The sequence below is a fragment of the Acomys russatus genome, chromosome 5, assembly GCF_903995435.1.
Source record: "Acomys russatus chromosome 5, mAcoRus1.1, whole genome shotgun sequence".
NCBI lineage: Eukaryota > Metazoa > Chordata > Mammalia > Rodentia > Muridae > Acomys > Acomys russatus.
The window spans coordinates 48,710,338-48,729,895 of record NC_067141.1 but is presented as its reverse complement, the minus strand read 5'-3'; the positions used below and the strand labels follow the sequence as shown (position 1 = coordinate 48,729,895).

At 44.1% G+C, this 19,558-nt stretch overlaps 1 protein-coding gene across 1 annotated transcript in view; it reads left to right on the top strand.

The window, feature by feature from the left end:
- Spata6l (spermatogenesis associated 6 like) overlaps nucleotides 1–14,726 on the top strand; it is a 42,302-nt gene extending 27,576 nt beyond the window's left edge. Inside the window, exons 9-13 of the mRNA XM_051146309.1 lie at nucleotides 907–941; nucleotides 2,063–2,250; nucleotides 10,095–10,179; nucleotides 11,077–11,178; nucleotides 14,496–14,726. Of these exons, the coding sequence (XP_051002266.1) occupies nucleotides 907–941; nucleotides 2,063–2,250; nucleotides 10,095–10,179; nucleotides 11,077–11,166 (398 nt within the window). The 3' untranslated portion in view covers nucleotides 11,167–11,178; nucleotides 14,496–14,726. The remainder of the gene's footprint in view (nucleotides 1–906; nucleotides 942–2,062; nucleotides 2,251–10,094; nucleotides 10,180–11,076; nucleotides 11,179–14,495) is intronic.
- Nucleotides 14,727–19,558: the final 4,832 nt, after the last annotated feature.

The following is a 19,558-nucleotide window of genomic DNA, read 5'->3' as shown; positions in this document are numbered from 1 at the left end:
TGATTTCTTGCCTGGCTTAGGGTGGGGGTTTTCCAGGACCGTGTGCACATACAGAGATGGGCATACCCAGGTAGGGAACTTATCAGGCTTAAAAAAAAAAAAAAATCTCTTCTTATTTCTTCTTATTGCAACTGGTGCTGTGAGGAGACCGAGGAGTCCAGAGAATGTTTTGTCATTAAACCTGGGAGAGAAAATCCACTTGCGTTTCAGTTTTCTCCATGTATATTGATTACTTCTGGAATTAATTGTTTAGTGCTGCAGGATTTTGTTTTGTTTGGAACCAGAGTCTTGTACATGTTAGGCCACCGCTTTACTTTTTAATCACCCTTGTACTCACAGGTATGTACTTACCTCTCATGAACAGTTAGGGTAATGACAGTGATTTGCGGTTTAGATGCATTGCGTTTCTCTGTGTTCTTATGTATTGATTGGATTAATCTTATATTCCCGTTTACCTTGGACAAGTAGCAGCAAGAAATCCTATGTAATAAATAGGTCTCCAGAAGCAAACAAGGACTCTGAAGCAGTGCATAGGAACTTTATATTAGACCCATAGTGCCTTCTTTGAAGCTCTGGGCACCTGGGCAAAATATGTTTTCTCTCCTTAAGGCTGTGGAAAGGTCCGGAACTTATGATCCATGCCAGGTTTGTCCCCACCTCCTTTCCAGCTGTGCTGTCACTGAAAATACAACCTGACAGTGGACCCCAGGAAGACAGAAAGGTCCCATAGAATTTCAATGCCCCAAGGGAGACTCACTTGTGATCTTGGAACTTACAAGGGACCATTTCAATTCTTTTATCATTCATTTATCATCTGGAATCTTGTTTCTGCTATGGGATAAATGTGTCAGAGGTTTTATAGCTAGTTGGTAATAATGATCCTCACACTTTTCCTCTTTCTTCTAGCATCTTCTCTTGACAGCCTTGCAGCAAACGTAAAGGTAACTGTTGAGAGAATATCTTATGTATTGTATGGACGCAACACCTGTCAACAAAAAAATCTGATGGCCTCTAGCTTAGGCAGGAAATAGGAGGTGGGGCATCTGGCAGGCAGAAAGGATTCTAGGATAGAGCCAGGCACAAGAGATTCACTCAGCAAGATGTGAGGAGGACAGACATATAGTGCCTGAGCAGAAGTAACCCTGTAGTCATGTGTCAGAACTTAGGACGGAACGAATGGGATATTAGTTTTGAGCAAGTCAGAGAAGAGCCTAGCTATATGGCGGCCTAGGTATCTGTAAAATTATGTCGAGTCTCATTAGTCATTATTCTGGGAGCATGGAGCAGGGAGGAAAAACCTCCCCTACAACAGGTAACTGCAGCATCAGCATCTGTAGGTGATTTATTTCCAGTGTCTGTGTCATGGCCCATGCAATGAGTGGGGAGGGTATATTCCTAGCTGGGCTGCTCATGTTGGGGCAGCATAGCTTAGGTAGGGTCTGTACAGACCAGCGCTCAGGTTCCACTGTCTGCATCACTGTGGGATTCATTGGCTTGCTTCCCTTCCTTAATTTGCATGATTTATTACCAAGAAAGGGTTTTATAGAGAGTGATTCTTGCTTTATCACCAGTGACTCATGTTGCCTTCCTCTAATCAGATACTTTTATACAGTGAGGTGGTAAACCTGTCCTCAAACTTGATCAGTTTGTCAGACTGAAAGCTCCAGCTTGCACGCTACAAACTGAAAGAGATATAAGTGGAGGAAATTAAGTATATATGGAATATAAGTATATATGTGCTGTGGTGTACGGCACAGATGCACTTGGTTTAAATACCAGATCTTTCCCAGAAGCAAAAAGTCTACATCCTCAGAAATCAGAGTTCCAAGTGTGTTTACTTTGGTTTGTTAACCAAATGCAGAGCCATTTGGCTATGTGCCCTTGGCCTGGTCTCCTGAGGCTTCTGTACTGCAGCCTCCTCTTTTATTTACAGGAGATCCCTGGCCATGCATTCAGTTACCTTACCTCAATTTCTCTTCCTTGTCCTAGCCTGCTCCTAGTTCTATGTTAGGCACATCAAAACCTAAACTACAAGCGAAGAATAATGCATGTTGTCACTCAGGTTATCAGAGAGCCAGACGAGCGGATTGTCCTGCGGAGTCAGTCACCGTCAACTCTAGATTCAACTAAGTTTGGAAAGCCCTTGCCCAGTCACCAAGGGGATGCCAATGTCCATCAGGAAACTTTGGTTGCCACCTCGCAGCTTTCCAGATCTCTCAGCCCTCTGGATCAGCCTCTTCTCCGAAAAAGGTCAGCAGCCAGCACCCATCCCCTTTCCCAAGGAGCCTTGTGCTCTGTCAGGAAGAAAGCCTGCGTACCTTGTCAGTTTGTTTTGCTGGAGTATTCCAGCTGGTGAATGTGACCATCCCTTTTCTAACCCTGTACAAAATGTACCATTAGCCTCTTCTCCCTCCTTGGGAAGAGGTGTCTGAGGATGCCTGGTGTAGATCTAGTGGTGGTGCTCAATGGTAGAGCACTTGTCTAGCGTGCATGAGACTCTCAGTTCAATCCCCAGTACTGTCCAAAAGAAAAACCAAAACACACTAGCACTACAGGCAGCAGAGAGACAGGCTGAGGCGATAGCCCAGGGAATGAAAATGAAAACTTGATGCACAAGCTTTAGGGCCTGAGTTCAGAACCCAAGCACCCACAGAAAAAAGGGAGGTGTGGTTCCACTGGTGGAGGTGGATTGGCTGGGTTTGAAGACAAAGCCTAGCCCACAAAATAAATGAATTAAATGGATGGATGGATGAATGGAAGGATGAGGTGAGCTTCACATTCAGTGAGAGAACAGGTCTCAAGGGAATAAGGTAACGGGTGATAGAGGACACCTAATGTCTTCCTTCCTTTGCCACACACACACACACACACACACACACACACACACACACACACACACACACACACACACACACCCACCCACACACACACACACACAGGAACACATGCACATGCACATACATCCCAAACACAAAACAAAATAGGATGCTTGGTATAAACAGGATGCAAAACTAACAGTATCCATCTACCCATTATCTTCTGTCATAGATTTTAAAACTGAAGTTTCTAGTTTTACAATATAAAAATATTCACTAGACATTTTAGAAGGTATACACACACACACACACACACACACACACACACACACACACACACACAAAGGAATGGAGAAAAGTCTATGTTTCACTATTCAAAAGTAAACACCATTAATGCACATATTTTATTTGCTCAGACATAGTTTCTTGATTTGTTTACATTACTAAAGGCAGTGGAAATTTTTCATATGGCTCTGTCTATAGAGTTGAAGCAAGGGACTGTATTTGCCAGTCAGCATTTCAAATATAATGCATACACTTTCAGTTTGCCCAACTTGGCCAGGGTTAGCCAAAACTCTGTGTTAAGCAAACCAGCAGAGAGGTCAGTTACCTTCACTCCATGGGAGGGGCACTGAGTAAAACCAGACAGCTGCTGTGAAAGAAACATGTGCAGGCCAGTTTTTCTCTTCGTTGTTAGTGATGGGCTTTACAGAAAGCACAATCACCTTGCACAGACAGCTCTACATTAAACAATCCCTGAAAGGCCAGGGAGTGTAACAGAAGTTATATTTGAGTTTAAGGTAGTATAAGAAAGCAACAATCAAGATTTTAGTGTCTTTTTTTTCAGAGCTGATAGCACAACTATATTAAAATGTTAAACTACTTAAGGAAATTAGATCAGATATTTTAATGTTTGGTCACTGTATTGGAAAGTGGTATAGCAGACTTTAAAACACCAGGTTTGCCAGGGTCAGATGGTTGGAGTCACTATTATGCCTGTTCTGGGCTTAAGTCTCCTTCCCTTCCTGCTGTGTGCTTTTCCCAGGTTGGCAATGGGGGAGCATTATTCAGTATTTAAAGACCTAGTGCACGGGAACTGGTGGTGGCTCCAGTGACACTTGTCTTTAAATGATATGTGATCTCAGCAGTATTCCACATTTAAACTTCTATTCCATCAGGACTGGAGAGATGGTTCAGTGGTTATGAGCACTGCCTGTTCTTCTAGAGGTCCTGAGTTCAATTCCCAGAAACTACATTGTGCCTCACAATCATCTATAATGTGATCTTATGTCCTCTTCAGCAGATAAATCACTCATATACAGTAAATAAAATAAATACATCTTTAAAAAAAACAACCAAAAAACTTCTATTCCATCAATAATATACAATAAATAAAATAAATAAATCTTAAAAAAAAAAAAAAAACAAAGAACTTCTATTCCATCGTGAAGATGACTTCGATGGTGAAAGGCTCACCTGCCTTCAGCCACAGTGCTTCTCTGCTGCAGGAACTGGAGTAGCCCAAGGCTTTTGTCGGTGTGCTTGCTCAGATATACCTTCCTAACTCTTAGGATTAGTACAGTAGGCTTTTCCAACACTAAAATATATTGAAATTCTTGGGCAACTGTCTGTAATGTACCTGATCATGACACATCTCTACTTCCTAGTGGCTCACAAACTAGACAAGAAGGTCGACATGACGCCATCCACTCAATGTGACACAGATCACAGTGTGCCCTCAACAGGCACTCTGTCCAAATGCAAGGGAGGGTAGAACAGACAGTAGTTAAATCCCACAGAGGGCAGATGGAGGGCCTGTGTGCTTCTGAATATGCCAGGTGGCATATGCATTTTTCAGTCTACACACACACACACACACACACACACACACACACGGTTTGTTGTTGTTGTTGTTTTTCTTCCTCCTCCTCCTCCTCCTCCTCCTCTTCTTCTTCTTCACAGGTTTTCTCTGTGTAACAGAGCTCTGCCTGTCCTGGACTCACTTTGTAGACCAGGCTGGCCTCGAACTCACAGAGATCCACCTGCCTCTGCCTCCCGAGTGCTGGGATTAAAGGCCTGTGCCACCACCACCACCCAGCCATTTTGTTCTTCTTATGCTGGACTCCCACCCTCTCCCTCACCCCTCTAACTCCTTGCCGGCCCCCCTCCCCCTTACCCTGCAGCAGCCCTCATGCTTTCATGTTGCATGTACTCCTATACCCTCCCTCCAACACCTACCACCTCAAGGTCTCTCCCTACACGGTTTCTCTCCTACTTAGAGTTATTGTTGCTGTGATGAAACACCATGATCAAAACAACTGGGGCATAAAAGGGCTAATTTGGCTTACATTATCAAATCACTGTTCATCAGTGAAAGATGTCAGGACAGGCACTCAAACAGGGCAGGGACCTGGACATAGGAACTGATAGAGAGGTCATGGAGGGCTGCTGCTTACTGGCTTGCTCCCCATGGCTTACTCAGCCTGCCTGCCTTTTTTTTTTTTTTTTTTTTTTTTTTTTTTTTTTTTTAGTAGAATCCAGGACCATGAGCCCAGGGATAGCACTACTCACAATGAGCTGGGCCCTCCCCTATCAATCACTGATGAAGTGATGCCCTACAGGCTAGCCTGCAGCCTGTCCCTACTGAACTTTAAAAAAAAAAAAAAAATGAATTCCCCTCCTCCCAGATGACTTTAGCCTGTGTCTAGCTGACATAAAACTATCCAGCATAGTTACCGTTCTAGTTTTATGACCTATATGAGAAAAGACACATAGTATTTGTCTTTGTGAATCTGACTTTGTTTGCCCGGCGTAATGATTTCCAGTTCCATCCGCTTCCCTGCAGAGGTTAGGATTCTGTTTTCTTTCTGGCAGGATGAAATTTCGCTGTGAATATTTTCCTAATTTGTGTGTGGCACACATGCATACCACACACATACCCACTCACCTGTTGGTGGGCATACAGTCTAGTTCTATTTCCTACCTATTGTAAATGCCATAGCACTGAACGTGCATGGGCAGGTTGACTTAGGAAACTTCAGATACATGTTCAGGAGTGGAGTACTTGTGTCGTATCGTAAGCCTACTTTTATTTTTATCTTTGGGATACTTTGCACTGATCTTCACAGTGGCTTCTTCAGCTTGCATTCCCACCAGCAGTGTATGTTGTCATTTGTTTTCCTGTTAGTGCCTGCTGTTATGGAATGGGAGGATGGACTCTCCAGGCAGTTTTATTTGCATTTCCCTGATGGCTAAAGATGTTGAACTGTTTTTTTTTTTTTTCCCCCCAGTTCTTTTTCTCTTGTGTTTCTTTGAGAACAGTATTCAGTTTAGCAGCCCATTTACTAAGTGGATACTTTAAGGTTTTTTTTTTTTTCCCAGATCTTTATGTGTTCTAGATGTTAATGCCCTGTCTGATGCATTATTGGCAAAGTTTTTCTCCCGTTCTATAATCAGCCCAATATTTTGTAAGTTAATTAACTTTTTACATTTTAATGTAATTCATCACTTTCTCCTTTCCCTTTCTTCTCCCCGACACCTTCCATGTCCTCTGCACTAACAAATTGATAGCCTCTTTTTTTTTTTTAAATTGTTACATATGCACTCTATTCTGAAATATTCCCTGAGCCATAGATATAGGATTTCTTCTACAGATATATTCACTGGGGCTGTGGTCCCCACAATCCATTGATATTTTCGTCGTGTCCAGTTGTGGTTTTCTGTGATGGTCTCTATTTGCTGTAGAGAGAAGCCTCTTTGATGAGGGGTGATGGCCACACTTCTCTGTGGTTATAAGCATAACATTTAGGGTACAGTTAAGGAATTATGCTGGGTTAGCTAAGTGGCAATGGCAGGTTCTCCTCTTCTAGGATTTGTAACCTCATTAGTCCCCAGGAGTTGTCCAGGCTTGTAGTACTAGGCATGATTTCCTTCCTATTGAGTAAGTCTTCAGTCCACTTAGACAGCTGTTGGTTACCAGCAACGTGGCAGTGGTATATCTTTGGATATCTTACTATCCTGGTTGTGGTTCATAGGTGCCATACCTGGGCAGGACGAGTAATTGCTTCCCTTCCTTGACAGCTTGCATAGTTAATACCTTATGATACTGTGTAGCCTAGGCTGCAGGGAGGATGCTTTCAGACTGGTTCAAATAATCCAAGTCCCGTGTCCTAAGTGTTCAAATTTTTAAAAAAAAGATTTATTTACTTATTATGCATACAATGTCCTGCATGTGTGCCCGCCTGCCAGGAGAGGGCACCAGATCTCCTTATAGATGGTTGTGAAGCCACCATGTGGTTTCTGGGAATTGAACTCAGGACCTTTGGAAGAGCAGCCAGTGCTCTTAACCTCTGAGCCATCTCTCCAGCCCAGTGTTCAATGTCTTCAGCAAAAGGGTCTACCATCAACCTCTGAGGGGCATCCAAGGTAGCATCAGTGCCCTATCTTGTTTAGGGAGTCATTTGGACTACACTGACCAGCTACTCAAAAGAAGGTTCCTTATGCCTGGTACTGTTAGTGTATTGTTCTTATAGCAAGCATTGTCAGCCCAAGAGGCACAACTTCATCATTTCATCATTTAATATTCTCTTATATATTCTCTCTCTCTCTCTCTCTGTCTCTCTCTCTCTCTTTCTCGTCATATATAATTTTAGGCAAGTGTAAAATAATTATTCCTTGAGGCTTCAACCTTGGTGCTATTTATCCCTCCTCCTTCTTTCTCTTTCTGTATCAACCTCCTCACCCCCTGTTCCCCAATTAGCGCCCTCCTTCTCCTTTTCCCCTTTCCCCCTTCATATCACCTGAATCCTATTCCTCTCTCAGCCCCCCACCTCCCACAGTGCCTTTAGAACTTGCTGGTTTCTGCGGTTACTCGTGCTGTACATTCAGACCTGTGGATTTGGAGCTAGGAGCCTCTGATAAGAGAGAACATGGGTGTGATGTTTGCCTTTCCAGATCCTGTTCATTTTGGTTTGGTTTGTTATTGAGACAGGGCTTCTCTGTGTTAGCCTTGGCTATCCTGGACTCACTCTGTAGGCCAGGCTGGCCTCGAACTCACATTGATGCACCTGCCTCTGCCTCCCAAGTGCTGGGATTAAAGGTGTGCACCATCACACCCGGCCTACCAGATCTTGTTCAATGTAATCTTTTCTAGTTCCACCTGTTTACCTGAAAATTTCATGGCTTCATTTTTTTTCTTTACAAATGAATAGTATTCCATAGTGTATATGTACCACATTTTCCCCATCTTTTGCTTCCATTTCCTATCTATAGTGAATAGGTAGAAATAAACATTGCTGGGCAAGTGTCTATGGAGTAGGATGCTGAGTCCTTTGAGCCTGTGCCAAGGAGTGGTATTTCTGGATCATATGGTACACTTAATTTTAGGTTTTTCGGTTCAAGATTTTAATGGAGATGTACAAAGCTTTTTGAATACCAGAGTGGAGAATGTAGTCACAAAGAAAAGAGGAGCAGCCCCTGTTTCCCATATCCCCCATTGGCAGCACGCTGCCTCCTTCACCATCCAGCCCTGCTCTTCTTGCATGTGAGGAGAAAGAGAATGACAGAGGAGGCTGTGATGTCACAGCTCGATTACCTGTATGAAATTACAGTATTCTAAAGGCCTATGTGTCTAGCTGGTGGCTATTTTTTTTTAAAGACTTGCTGTATTTCTCATATGATTCTTAAGGAGAAGAGAAACTATGTATACGGTGTCTTCTGAAATATGGCAGTACATCGAGGGTGCAGCCATTTTGCTGCCCGTTGTTTTTCTGGGTTGGTGATAGATATGTGGACTCAGTCCTACTCGGAGCCTTATGTTCTTGGAGACTAGTAGGGCATGCTTGCTCCAGAGAAGGATGTGTTGGGATAGAGATAGACATGAGCTACAGAGAGGAGGAGCTGCACAGAGTTACTGGATCCTGGTCCTGTCAACCACTCCAGGCTTCCATAGTCTGATGATGGAAAGTTCTCTATACGCCCTTTGCTGCCATCCTCGGTAACATCCCAAATACTTGTACCATTCTAGTGTATTTCACGCATTAACAGAATGATTTTTACATGAATTCGTATTATTCTTTGAATGTTTTAAGGAAATGATATTTGCACTTTTCCTCATATCAAATTTCTGGGCACACCTTTAGCTTAGTGATACCTCATAATTTAGGATTCGATACTCACCCCAGTATGAGTAAATTAACTACTTAGACAATATTATCTTGTGGCCCAGAGTGTATGTTTGTGCACCGTGTGCATGCATGATCCTGTGGGAGGCCAAAAGTGGATGCCCTGGCACTGGCTTTAAAGGAAGTTGTGTGGCAGAAGGTGTGGGTACCAAGCACTGACCCTACATCCTCAGTAAGAGCAGCAAATGCTCTTAACTACAGAGTCACCCCACCAGATCCTCAAACAATACTCTTTAAGCCCCGCTGCACTTTTCAGTACCACTTGACCCGAGTGTTATATTTGTCTTTTTGAGACAGGGTTCTGCTGGATAGCCCAAGCTAACCTCGAACTCAGATCCTTCTACCCCAGTCTCCTTAGGGCTGGGATTATAGTGTCACCACATTTAAGTCTGGGATGAGACATTAACCAGAGTCTCATCCTGAGTTTCTGTCTGGGGGACACATTAACCAGATAGGGCCAATGTTCACTCTCAGAAGTGTTGTGAAATTAACCACACACGTCAGGTCAGCTAACCTTTATAGGTAGGGCTCGGGAAGGACTCCTAGAGAAATCAGCAGTAGAGTTCATCCCAGGAGAGTGGTCAGGAGTCAATAAAAACGGGGGCTTGGCTGGGAAGGTGGCAGCATTCAGCACAGAGGAATCTGGGACTTGGTGGAAGGGATGAAGTGCTGGGTGGGAAGCTGGAAAACATTATCAGGTCTGTACTTAAGGTTGGGGTCTGAGTGGTCCAAAGTAGATGAAATGTAAAATAAAGTCTTTGTTGTAGAAAACAATTGAGATCGAGTTTATAAAATGCAGTTTGAGGGTAAAGGAGCAGGATTTTTCATTAGAGAACTCCCTGAAAACCAGTAAAGTCCAAAGAACAAACTCATCATAGGCAGCCGCCAAGCACAGCTCATTTTAACCACGTTTGTGTTTGTATTCCCACTTTCCTCATGTGTGGGTTTGACGCCAGCAGTAAAGTCATAGGTGTACCATTTTGCATCTTGACTTTTTAGCTTATGGTTAAGTTTCAACCCATATTTTTAAGCACTCCAAGCCAGTGTCTTTTTTAGTTGCTACATAATGCTTCACTCCATTTACTCTGTTGGGCAGGTTCCAACCTCGTTCTCAGTCCACGTGGAAGAAGATTCATGAAAGGGTATGCAGCCTCCTGACAACCCACAGAGCTCACTCAAAGGTTAGGGGTTCTGGTGAAACTAGATCCGTGCTGACAAATGTGGGAACTGGAATTTGAAGTCTGGTGAGGAAAGCAGACATTAGTGAACTAACCTTAGAAACAATGTGAACCGTGACACTCACCCAGCTGAGAACATGGTATCGTGAGCCTGACCAGGTAGGTATTATAGGTGGAAGTCAGGATAGGCCCCCAGAAGAAGGGACGGAGGACATTAATGCGACTAGTTCAGTCGGCACAGCACTTATCAGGCAGAGTTCCTGGGAGCTGTTCAATGGAACACGCATGCTCTCATCCTCTGTCCACAGCAGTCCCAACATAGTGAAGAAATTGCTTATGGGAGGGTCTGTGCAGGGCCACAGTCTGGAATAAATAGCTTTTGAAGTTTAATAAGGTAGTTTTGGCTGTTTGATGTTTTCTGTGAGCTTAAGGAGGGTTCCTGAGCTGTGACAGAGGTGCCCAGTGCTTGGTGTTTCCTGCAGACATGCAGCTCAGTGGTCTTGAGCTGAACATCAGGGCCTTTCAGTGAAGTGTCAAAAGGGTCCTCAGTTGCTAGAACTGACCATGTCACACAGTGTAGCCACCTTCAGACTGGCAGGATAACATCTGTAAGTGGGTGTGGGTCATGGCACCCATGGGAGTGGTCAGTTTCTTTTCTTCTCTCTAAAGAGCTCGGTTTAATCTTATTTCCGAACCTAAAGGAAAGAGATCTCCTTAGATGGAGAGAGGGAAGGATACACACACACACACACACACACACACACACACACACACACACACACACGACCCCATTTGTATGGCACATATAGAATGCACAAACCCCCGAAAGCCACATGTCTGACTGCTACCAATTACCATTACATCCTGGGTGATGCAATTGCTGGATATGTTTTGTCATAGGAAGACTTTATCTCCGAAACAAATTGTATCTGTGAAAGGCCAAGCTACCCCCTGAAGATACAGACACTGTATGCAGAGAAATATTTTTAACTACTATCTCATGTAAGTAAGCAGATTAAGAACTGTTGGTTACTTGCAGAGAAATATTTTTAACTACTATCTCATGTAAGTAAGCGGATTAAGAACTGTTGGTTACTGTGGCTTGTTAAAAAAAAGTTTCCATCTCCTGCTGTCACTGCATAGCTAGGAAATGTGAAGGCAGCGGGGAGGAGCTCTGAGAGCCTTGCCCTCCGCCCCCAACCTCCACCCAGTGGAACACTGCTAGCAGGGGCCTGCCAGTTCTCACACACCTTTCCCCATACCTCCCTCCTGCTTTGTGTAGGAGATCCTTGAACTTCCTTCAGCCTCTGTCCTGCCTTGGAGCCTCCACAGGCCACCTGGACTACTACTTCCCTCCTCAAATAGAGTCCCTTCCATCTGTCCTTAATTCTGTGACTCTCCAGGACTCTCCCTCTTCTTCTAACACATACTCTTTAGCACCCTGCTTGTTTCTTTATGAAGTAGACACAGTGCATTGTTACTAGTTGAAACCAGTCTTTTGTAAATAGATGGAAACCCAACAGTTAGCTCGGCACAAGGAAGCCCAATCACACACAGTGCTTGGGACCTCAGCGAGGCCCTGCCTTCCCACATGCTCCCTGCTACTGTCCTTACATCTGACGACCCTCCACAGTGGTCCTTAGCAACCGTACTTCTTATGTGAATGCTGATGGAACTGCTGAGGCAGGTCTAGGCTGCTGATGTGTGAGAAGGGTATGTGACCATAGGGTGGTGGTCATCATTTCTTACATATTCTTTTAGTTTCCCTCCCTAACCCATGCCCCAAATAATAAGTGTGTTTTCTTCAAAACTGGCATGCTTGCCTGTGAGTTGCAGGTTGGATTTCTCTGGATGGGACTGAGGCTCGGGAGCTTGGGTTCTGTCATCATGTAGACAGCTCTCCGCTCTTCCTTATACATTTCCTACATAGTATTAAGAGATGGCTAAATACATCCCATAAATGAAGTGAATTACTGTTTCATTCTGACGACAACCCTATGAGAAGAGTACTTTTACTAAGTTCTCTCTGAAGGTAGGGAGACTGGCATACAGAGAGGCCAGATACCTTGCTGGAAGTGGCGTGGCTAGTCCGTGGGCAGGGCCAAGACTATAATGGCGCGCAGTAGATCTCAAAGACCATGCTCTGAATAGCCATAATGTTTTGCCTTTCCACAGCTAGAGCATGCCAGAAGAATGCCCACATAAATGACAACCCTTTGGCACCCAGGCATTCGGGCGTCCCTGCCCTTGAATGGTCCCCCCCCCCTCCTCGGAGTGAGCATGTTATATCTAATGGCCATCAGAAAGGGGCAGGCCTTTTTAAGCAATGAAGGAGAATGGGATGACCTGCTAGGTTTTGCCATAGTCAGGCTCCTGAAAGTCTGGCTTGAGGGTCATTAATGCTTCAGGACAGAAACAGCCTTGCCCTGGGGCTGGCAGGACACTTTGCCCTCAGCACGGAGGAAGGAGGGCATCTTGATAATTGCCCATCCCCGTAGGTTTTACTTAAGAACATTCTGCTTGGTAGATTAAAAGGTGGATTCTAGGCCACTTGGTCTCTTGTTGCAAGATTCTCTATGCTTTTATTAAGTTGTTACATGGCACTTAGCACACGTAACTATCAAATACCAAATTATATTGAGTTTTCTATGTGGGTAGAAATCAAGTTTTCAATAAAGCCGGTATCTGGACACTAACGTGAGGGGGGCTAGGAAGGAAGTAAAATAGGCTTACCCCCTGACCAAATGCCAATTCTGTCTTGGGAAATGGACTACTTTCATAACAGGCGTCCTCCGCACATGGCTTGGGCGATGATCATAAGCATTTACCACAAGTGCTTGTTCTCCCTTTGATGAGTGTTGCTTCGCGAATCCTGGGTCCCAAGGAACAGAACTAGGGAGAGGTCTCCAGGTTGGAAGGCACAATGGCAAACAAGACAGAGCATTGGGCAGCTCTGGAGCAAACAGGGCACTTGCTTTACGTGAGCAACTTTAAAATGAGAAACTTCCTACCAAATAAACTTAGCCCCCTCGAACAAACAGAAGAATCCTGGGACCCCTCCAAGCTCCTTGGGTAGCCCAGGATCTCTGAACAATGTGACTGTTTATATGTTCTGGCCGTTGGTGGGCTGATGCCCATGTTTACTGTCATGCCTGAGCTCCTAAGGCTGTCCCTGATGGGCCCTGTCCCCCAGGTAGTGTCAGGCCTTTGTTCTCTGTGTACATGGGGGACTGAGCCACAGATATCAGCTCCAGCCCATGTTTGTGGTCTTTCCATCTGCTCCCAGATTTCATCTGGAGCTGACCCTCAGAGGGAGGAGGGAGCAGGGAGCAGGAGCTAGCCTCACTGTCATGCTTCCAAGTAGATGGTCGTCACGGAACTCAAGTCAGACCTTCCTCAGACAGAGAAAACGTGCCTCCTGCTTTTTGCAAAACTCAGGAACAACAAGAAAGTGAAGTGCAGCAAGAAAAGAGAAAGGCTATATTAAATTAAAGTACTATTTTCTGATCCTGGTGTAGCCCATAGCCCCAGCTCCTAAGACAGTAGTGGTTGTGAATTTTTAATCTCAACTGGCCTCCAGGATCCTTTAAACCCATTACCACCACAGCAGAGCTCAGGCTGCTTCAATCAAGCATTTTCCATCTGAACTTTGGAAGCAGCATCTGAGGGACTCGTCACTTGGTGGCTTGTGGGGGAACTGACGTAACGGATAATGATATATAGTCGGTCTCCATCCCAGACGCCCCTGTCAGCCTCTAGCAGACCGCACAGGTGGTGACTATGCGCCCTAGATGCGCAGCAGGAAAATTCCTAGGGTACAGGCTTCAAAGAACATTAGGGATCACCAGGGAGCTCTGAAAAATGTACTAATGCCTATGGCTCTGGTCCATGCCAGTTTAACCCCAACGGGGCACAGCCCTGGGAATGCCACAGGAAAGTGCTTTTCAGGAGATTATGCGCACCTTTAAGATGGTCCACACTAGACTTGAGTTGTGTGAGGATGGAGAGTTCACAGAACAGTGGGTTGGAATGTGTTTAACACTCCCACTTAACATCTAGCAGGTTTGGGTACATTTGCTGGGAACCTAGAACTTCATTGACTCCACACACACACCGCACAGGAGGGAGATGCTCTCAGGGACAGCACCCTGCTCTTATATAAAGAGGTCAGGAGCTTCACCTTATTCTGAACCAGGGATGTAGGAGGCTCAGAGACCAGGGCTTCCAAGGCTGACCTGGGTCTAAGGTTGGGATATTCATGTTTTTCTCCTTATGTGTCAGTTTTTCACCTGTTTCTCAGAGCCACATCTATTTCACAGGGGGACATGAATAGGAACTGAAGAAGATGGAGGGCTTACTCATAGAGACACGTGACACACCCTGGGAGAAGTGAGCAGCATGCTTTGTTGTCTGGGTTGAGTTACTGGTGCCTAGCCCCCGTTAAATCAAACCTTATACTCAGTCTTTTGTGTCCAAGGTAAGAATTGTTGATTAAATTCTGTTTGGGGCTCTCATTCACTTGTCACCTGGAGAATTTGTGTTTTCTGTTGTGTTTGTTTTGAGCATAAAGAATAGAAAACAGTAGAAACATGTCAGGAGCATTTCCATTTGGAAAGCATTTTTAAAAATTGCAACAAAAACATATGAAAAAATTTAAAATGTATCAAAAATGTCTTACATAAGATGGGGAGTTGATTATTTAGGGAAAAAACCTGATAAGTCAACTGGGAAAAGTCCATCAGCTTATTTTTCTCTTTTTGATAAATCTGATTTTATGTTTCATTTTGTGTGTGTGTGTGTGTGTGTGTGTGTGTGTGTGTGTTAAGCTTGAGTGGCATCAAGTTCCTTAAAGCCCAAGAAAAAGAGTATCAATGTCTGGAGAGTCCAGGCTTCATTTTAAAGCTTCACTTTCTAAGATGAATTTGCAAGAGGGATTAACTTCCGTAATTTAAACCATTCCCTCCCCCTATCTCCCCCTACCAACAATTTTTAATAAATATAGATCAGAAACAAAATCTTCTGCAGGTGTCTTTCTAAGAGAACTGCTTTAAGTAAGCAGAGTGCATAGAGAGTGCCACCCACCCAGACTTAGGTTCACCTGCATGCAGGGCCCTTTATGAAGTGTTTATGCAGTCTGCAGGAACAGGAAGAGGAGGAAGCCAGAAAGGGGGGGGGGTTGGCATTCTGTCTTCTCTCCACCCTGATACTAGTATACATCCTCCTCTACCTCATTTGCTGCAGTTTGAGTGTGTCTCCTTGAAATCCTAACCCGAAAGCTAAGACCGTTAGAAGATGGAGCTTTGGTGGAGGTGAGTGAGTTGAGGATAGAGCCCCATGGATGGGGCTGTAAAATAGGCTGCTGGGCAGCTTTGCCCGCCACCAGCACGCGAGGACACACACAGTGAGGTGAGCTAAGCAAAGGTCTCTATCAGATTTCAAATTTGCTAGCGCATTGACCTTCGACTTCCTGGCCTCTAGAACCGTGAGAGACAAATGTCTTTTGTTTATAAGCTGCCTAGTTTATGGAGTTTTGTTCTACCACCCCAAATGCTTGAACACAATACACTAAAAACCTTTCAGCTTTTGTAAGACACAATGAGAGCCAGGGTCTTTGTTTGTTTTCTTTATGCCACAGAAATTGGTTTCCAAAGGTAAATTAGAGAAATAAATAAATATTAAAACAAACAAACAAAAGATACTCACAAAAAACAAAACAAAACTAATTTACCCTTCTCTCTGAATTTCAGTCAAACAAAGGTGCATTCCACCTTTGAAAGCATAGTGTAAGCCTAATTTCCATGTACTTTTAAATGTTCACAGTATCTCCGAAACAGGCTATTCATTTTGATGTGACTTTATTTATTTATTTATTTTTGAGACAGATTTTCTCTTATAGTCCTGGCTGTCCTGGGCTCACTTTGTAGACCTGGCTGGCCTCAAACTCATAGATCCACCTGCCTCTGCTTCCCCAAGTGCTGAGATTAAAGGCATGCACCACTACACCCAGCTAAAATAGTCATTTTTATATACAGTCTTTTTTTTCCTCAACAAATTATGCCCCCTTCTCATCTTCTGATCAGATAATTTTATCAATTAAATTATTTTAATTTTAATTTCTTATTTCTCAAGCAACTATTTAAGCTTTGAGGTGCTCTACAGAGGCAAGGATTAATGTTAAGGTATCTTGTTTTTTTTGTAGTATATTATAGCACAGATAATTTTATGATATTTGGGGGTTTGGTTTGCTATGGGGAGAGCTGTGTCATTGTGGTAGTTTGTATAAGAATTGTTCCATACTAGCATGGTCTACAAAGTGAGTTCAGGACAGCCAAGGCAACAAGGAGAAATCCTATCTCAACCCTCCCCCTGCCCCATCCCCCCAAAAAGATATTTATCCAGGTTAATGGTGGTGCATGCCTTTAATCCCAGCACTTGAGAGGCAGAGGCAGGTGGATCTCTGTGAATTCAAAGTCAACCTAGTCTACAACACGAATCCAGGACAGCCAGGACTACACAGAAAAACCCTGTTTCAAAACAAAACAAAACAAACAAACAAACAATAACAAAAACCCCCACAAAAACAAAAAGAAAAAATGGGCCTCATAGACTTGAATGTTTAGGCACCAGGGAGTGACACTATTTGAAAGGATTAGAAGGATTAGGAGGTGTGGCCTTGTTGGAGGAAGTGTGTCACTGGAGGTGGGTCTTGAGGTTTCAAAAGCCCATGCCAAGTCCACCATTTCTCTCTTGGCCTGTAAATCAGGTTGTAGCTCTCAGCTACTGCTCCAGCTCACTGTGTGCTGATGTTTCCCACCATGATGATAATGGACTAAACCTCAGAAATTGTAAGCAAGCCCCCAACTAAATGCTGTGTTTTATAAGACTTGCTTTGCTCATGGTGTCTCTTCATAGCAGTAGAACAGTGACCAGGACAGTCATTAAACATAATGAAAAAGAATTTCTGCCTGCCATGCTTTGGTTTATAATTCCTTATTTGACTTTCATGGTTACAGTTCTGAAAACTCCAGGGCTATATCTTACAAGTGCATTTCATGGTGGTTGAGTTTGTATCGGCTGCTAGAAAAGCAGCCTTTGTTGAACCTGGGCCTTCTAAGAATAGCCCCTACAGGCTTTGAATTATAACAGAGATTAAAAAAACAAACAAAAAGAGGGCATGGAGGATAATGTCTGACCTTAAATGGTTTTAGTTGCTGACTTAAGAGCCTTGATGAGTTACCTGTGTGAGGTCAGCGTAGTCCCTAGATGTTGGGGCCTTCTCTCAATGTGTCTACCCAGGCTCCTTTAAAGAGACTTTCTGTGGTCCAGATTGGGCTTGCTGTCACTCCATAATGACTCACAAATCTGCTAGCACTGCCAGATGGAACCACTCTCCTTCTTGATTAGGGGACCCATTCCAGCACTACTTGTTGGTTTTCCAGTCTTGTAGGGATCTCTTCTCCTTCCTTAATCATCCTGCTGACAATGAGAAGAACTGTGACTTCTGCTCCCTTGGTCTGGGGCCCTTCTTCCATCCACACCGGGTCTGGAGGTCCCAAGTTATGGTGGTAAAGTTACTTTATTAAAGGGAAGAGCCTGTGCTTGGTTTCACCTTCAGAAGTAAGGTAGGCCAATGTGTTCTTTTCAGGAGGGATATAGGGTGAGTGGTTCCAATCCCAGAGGTTTCTACCTTGTGATTCTGCATATCTTAGAATGCTTCATCAACATCCGTGTTTTTCTTTCTGTTCTGGGACTGAACATGGTTGATAAATATTCTACCACATCTCCAGCTCTTAGTTTTTGAAGCAGAGCCTCCCTGTTCACCTAGGATGGTCATGAACTTAGGAGCCTTCTGCCTCAACCTCTCAAGTACTACTACTCCATGTACCTACTTGGTGGTACATACTTGTTAATGTGACATTCTGCGCATGCATGAGTGTTTACTCAGAAACCAGAACAGGACATCAGTGTCTTCCTTTGTTGCTTTTTAATCATATTATCTTGAGATAGTGTTTCTCACTGAACCCAAAGAAAATCATTTTGTCTAGGATGGGTGCTAAGGATTTGAACTTAGGTAGTCATGTTTATTTAAAGCACTGTTAACCACTGAACCATCTGAATGAAAAAAAGAAATAAACAGGAAGGACATGACTAGTCTCAGTTTTGGCACCAGATTGAATATAAGTCAAGAAATAAAAAAGGAAGGAAACATGACTGCTCCTAGGAATGGTGGAGGAGAAAGTTTATTGTGGATAAAAGGGAGAGTGTAGCCAGAGGCAGGGACATCTGAAGAGTCCAGAGTGAACATGACCCTGAACCCAGGCCATGTGAGGTACAAGGGATGGAGAGAGCCAGGCCAAGAAGCCAGAAAGGTAAAGGATAACTGTTAAGGACCAGGAAACCAAAATGACTGTATTATTACAGAGAAGAACAGCTGGTGGGTGGGTGGGCAGCCAGGCTCCTTCCGGGGCAGGAGAACTTTAGGGTAGGAGTCAGGGTATGGCAGCCACCAGGTCCACTTTGTCCCAGCTTTGAGACCTAATACCATACCATCTCCCTATCCCTTGTCTTTATTTTTTAAAATGCCCTGAAGCTCATAGTTGAATATCACCGCTCCTTATCCACACATGAGAGTCCCCTGCCGGGGCATAAGGTCACCACACAGCTTCGTCTTCTCTTTAAGGCTGTGCCAGCCACAGACAATACCATATATGTGCTGCCAGGTTTGTTTTCTGTGACTGAGGAGTTGAGGGTGGGTCTTCTCATCATCTTGTCAATACCAAGGACTCTGATATGACAGCATGGAGGGTTCCCATGATGCCCTGGAAATGGTGATCCAGATTCCCAGAGCTTATTGGCTCTAAGACGCACCTAGGTGGGACTTCACATGAAAGGAAAGCAGGCTAGGGTGTAGCTCAGTGGCCCAATACCTTCCTGACAGGCTCAATGCTAGAGTTCTAAGCCCAGCACTGCACTTGAGGAGAGGGAGGGAAGGGAGACCTCTGGTGATATAGAGCCCTTGCTCTAAGGTGAGAGAACTGAAATAGAATCTGTAGAGGGGTGGGTGGCTTTTAGGCCTTTGGTGTGGATGGGGGTATTTTTATACCAGGCAGGGTGTGCCATTGTATGTCCCAAGTAGCCTAGGTTGATATGAGGATAGTTTGTCTTATATTCTTCCATAGGAAGGGGCCATAAAATGGGTAATTTTGAGGAAATTTGGAGAGTCTTGTCTTTTAGAGACCTTATTATCTGCCATAGGGTGGTGGTGGGTAGGTAGGATCTGAAATGCCTTAAAGATAAGAGACAAAGCATCATTCTTCCCCCTTTATGTCCCTTAATCTGATCTTATCCACTCATCCCTTTGCTTAGCATCTGCTTGCCACAT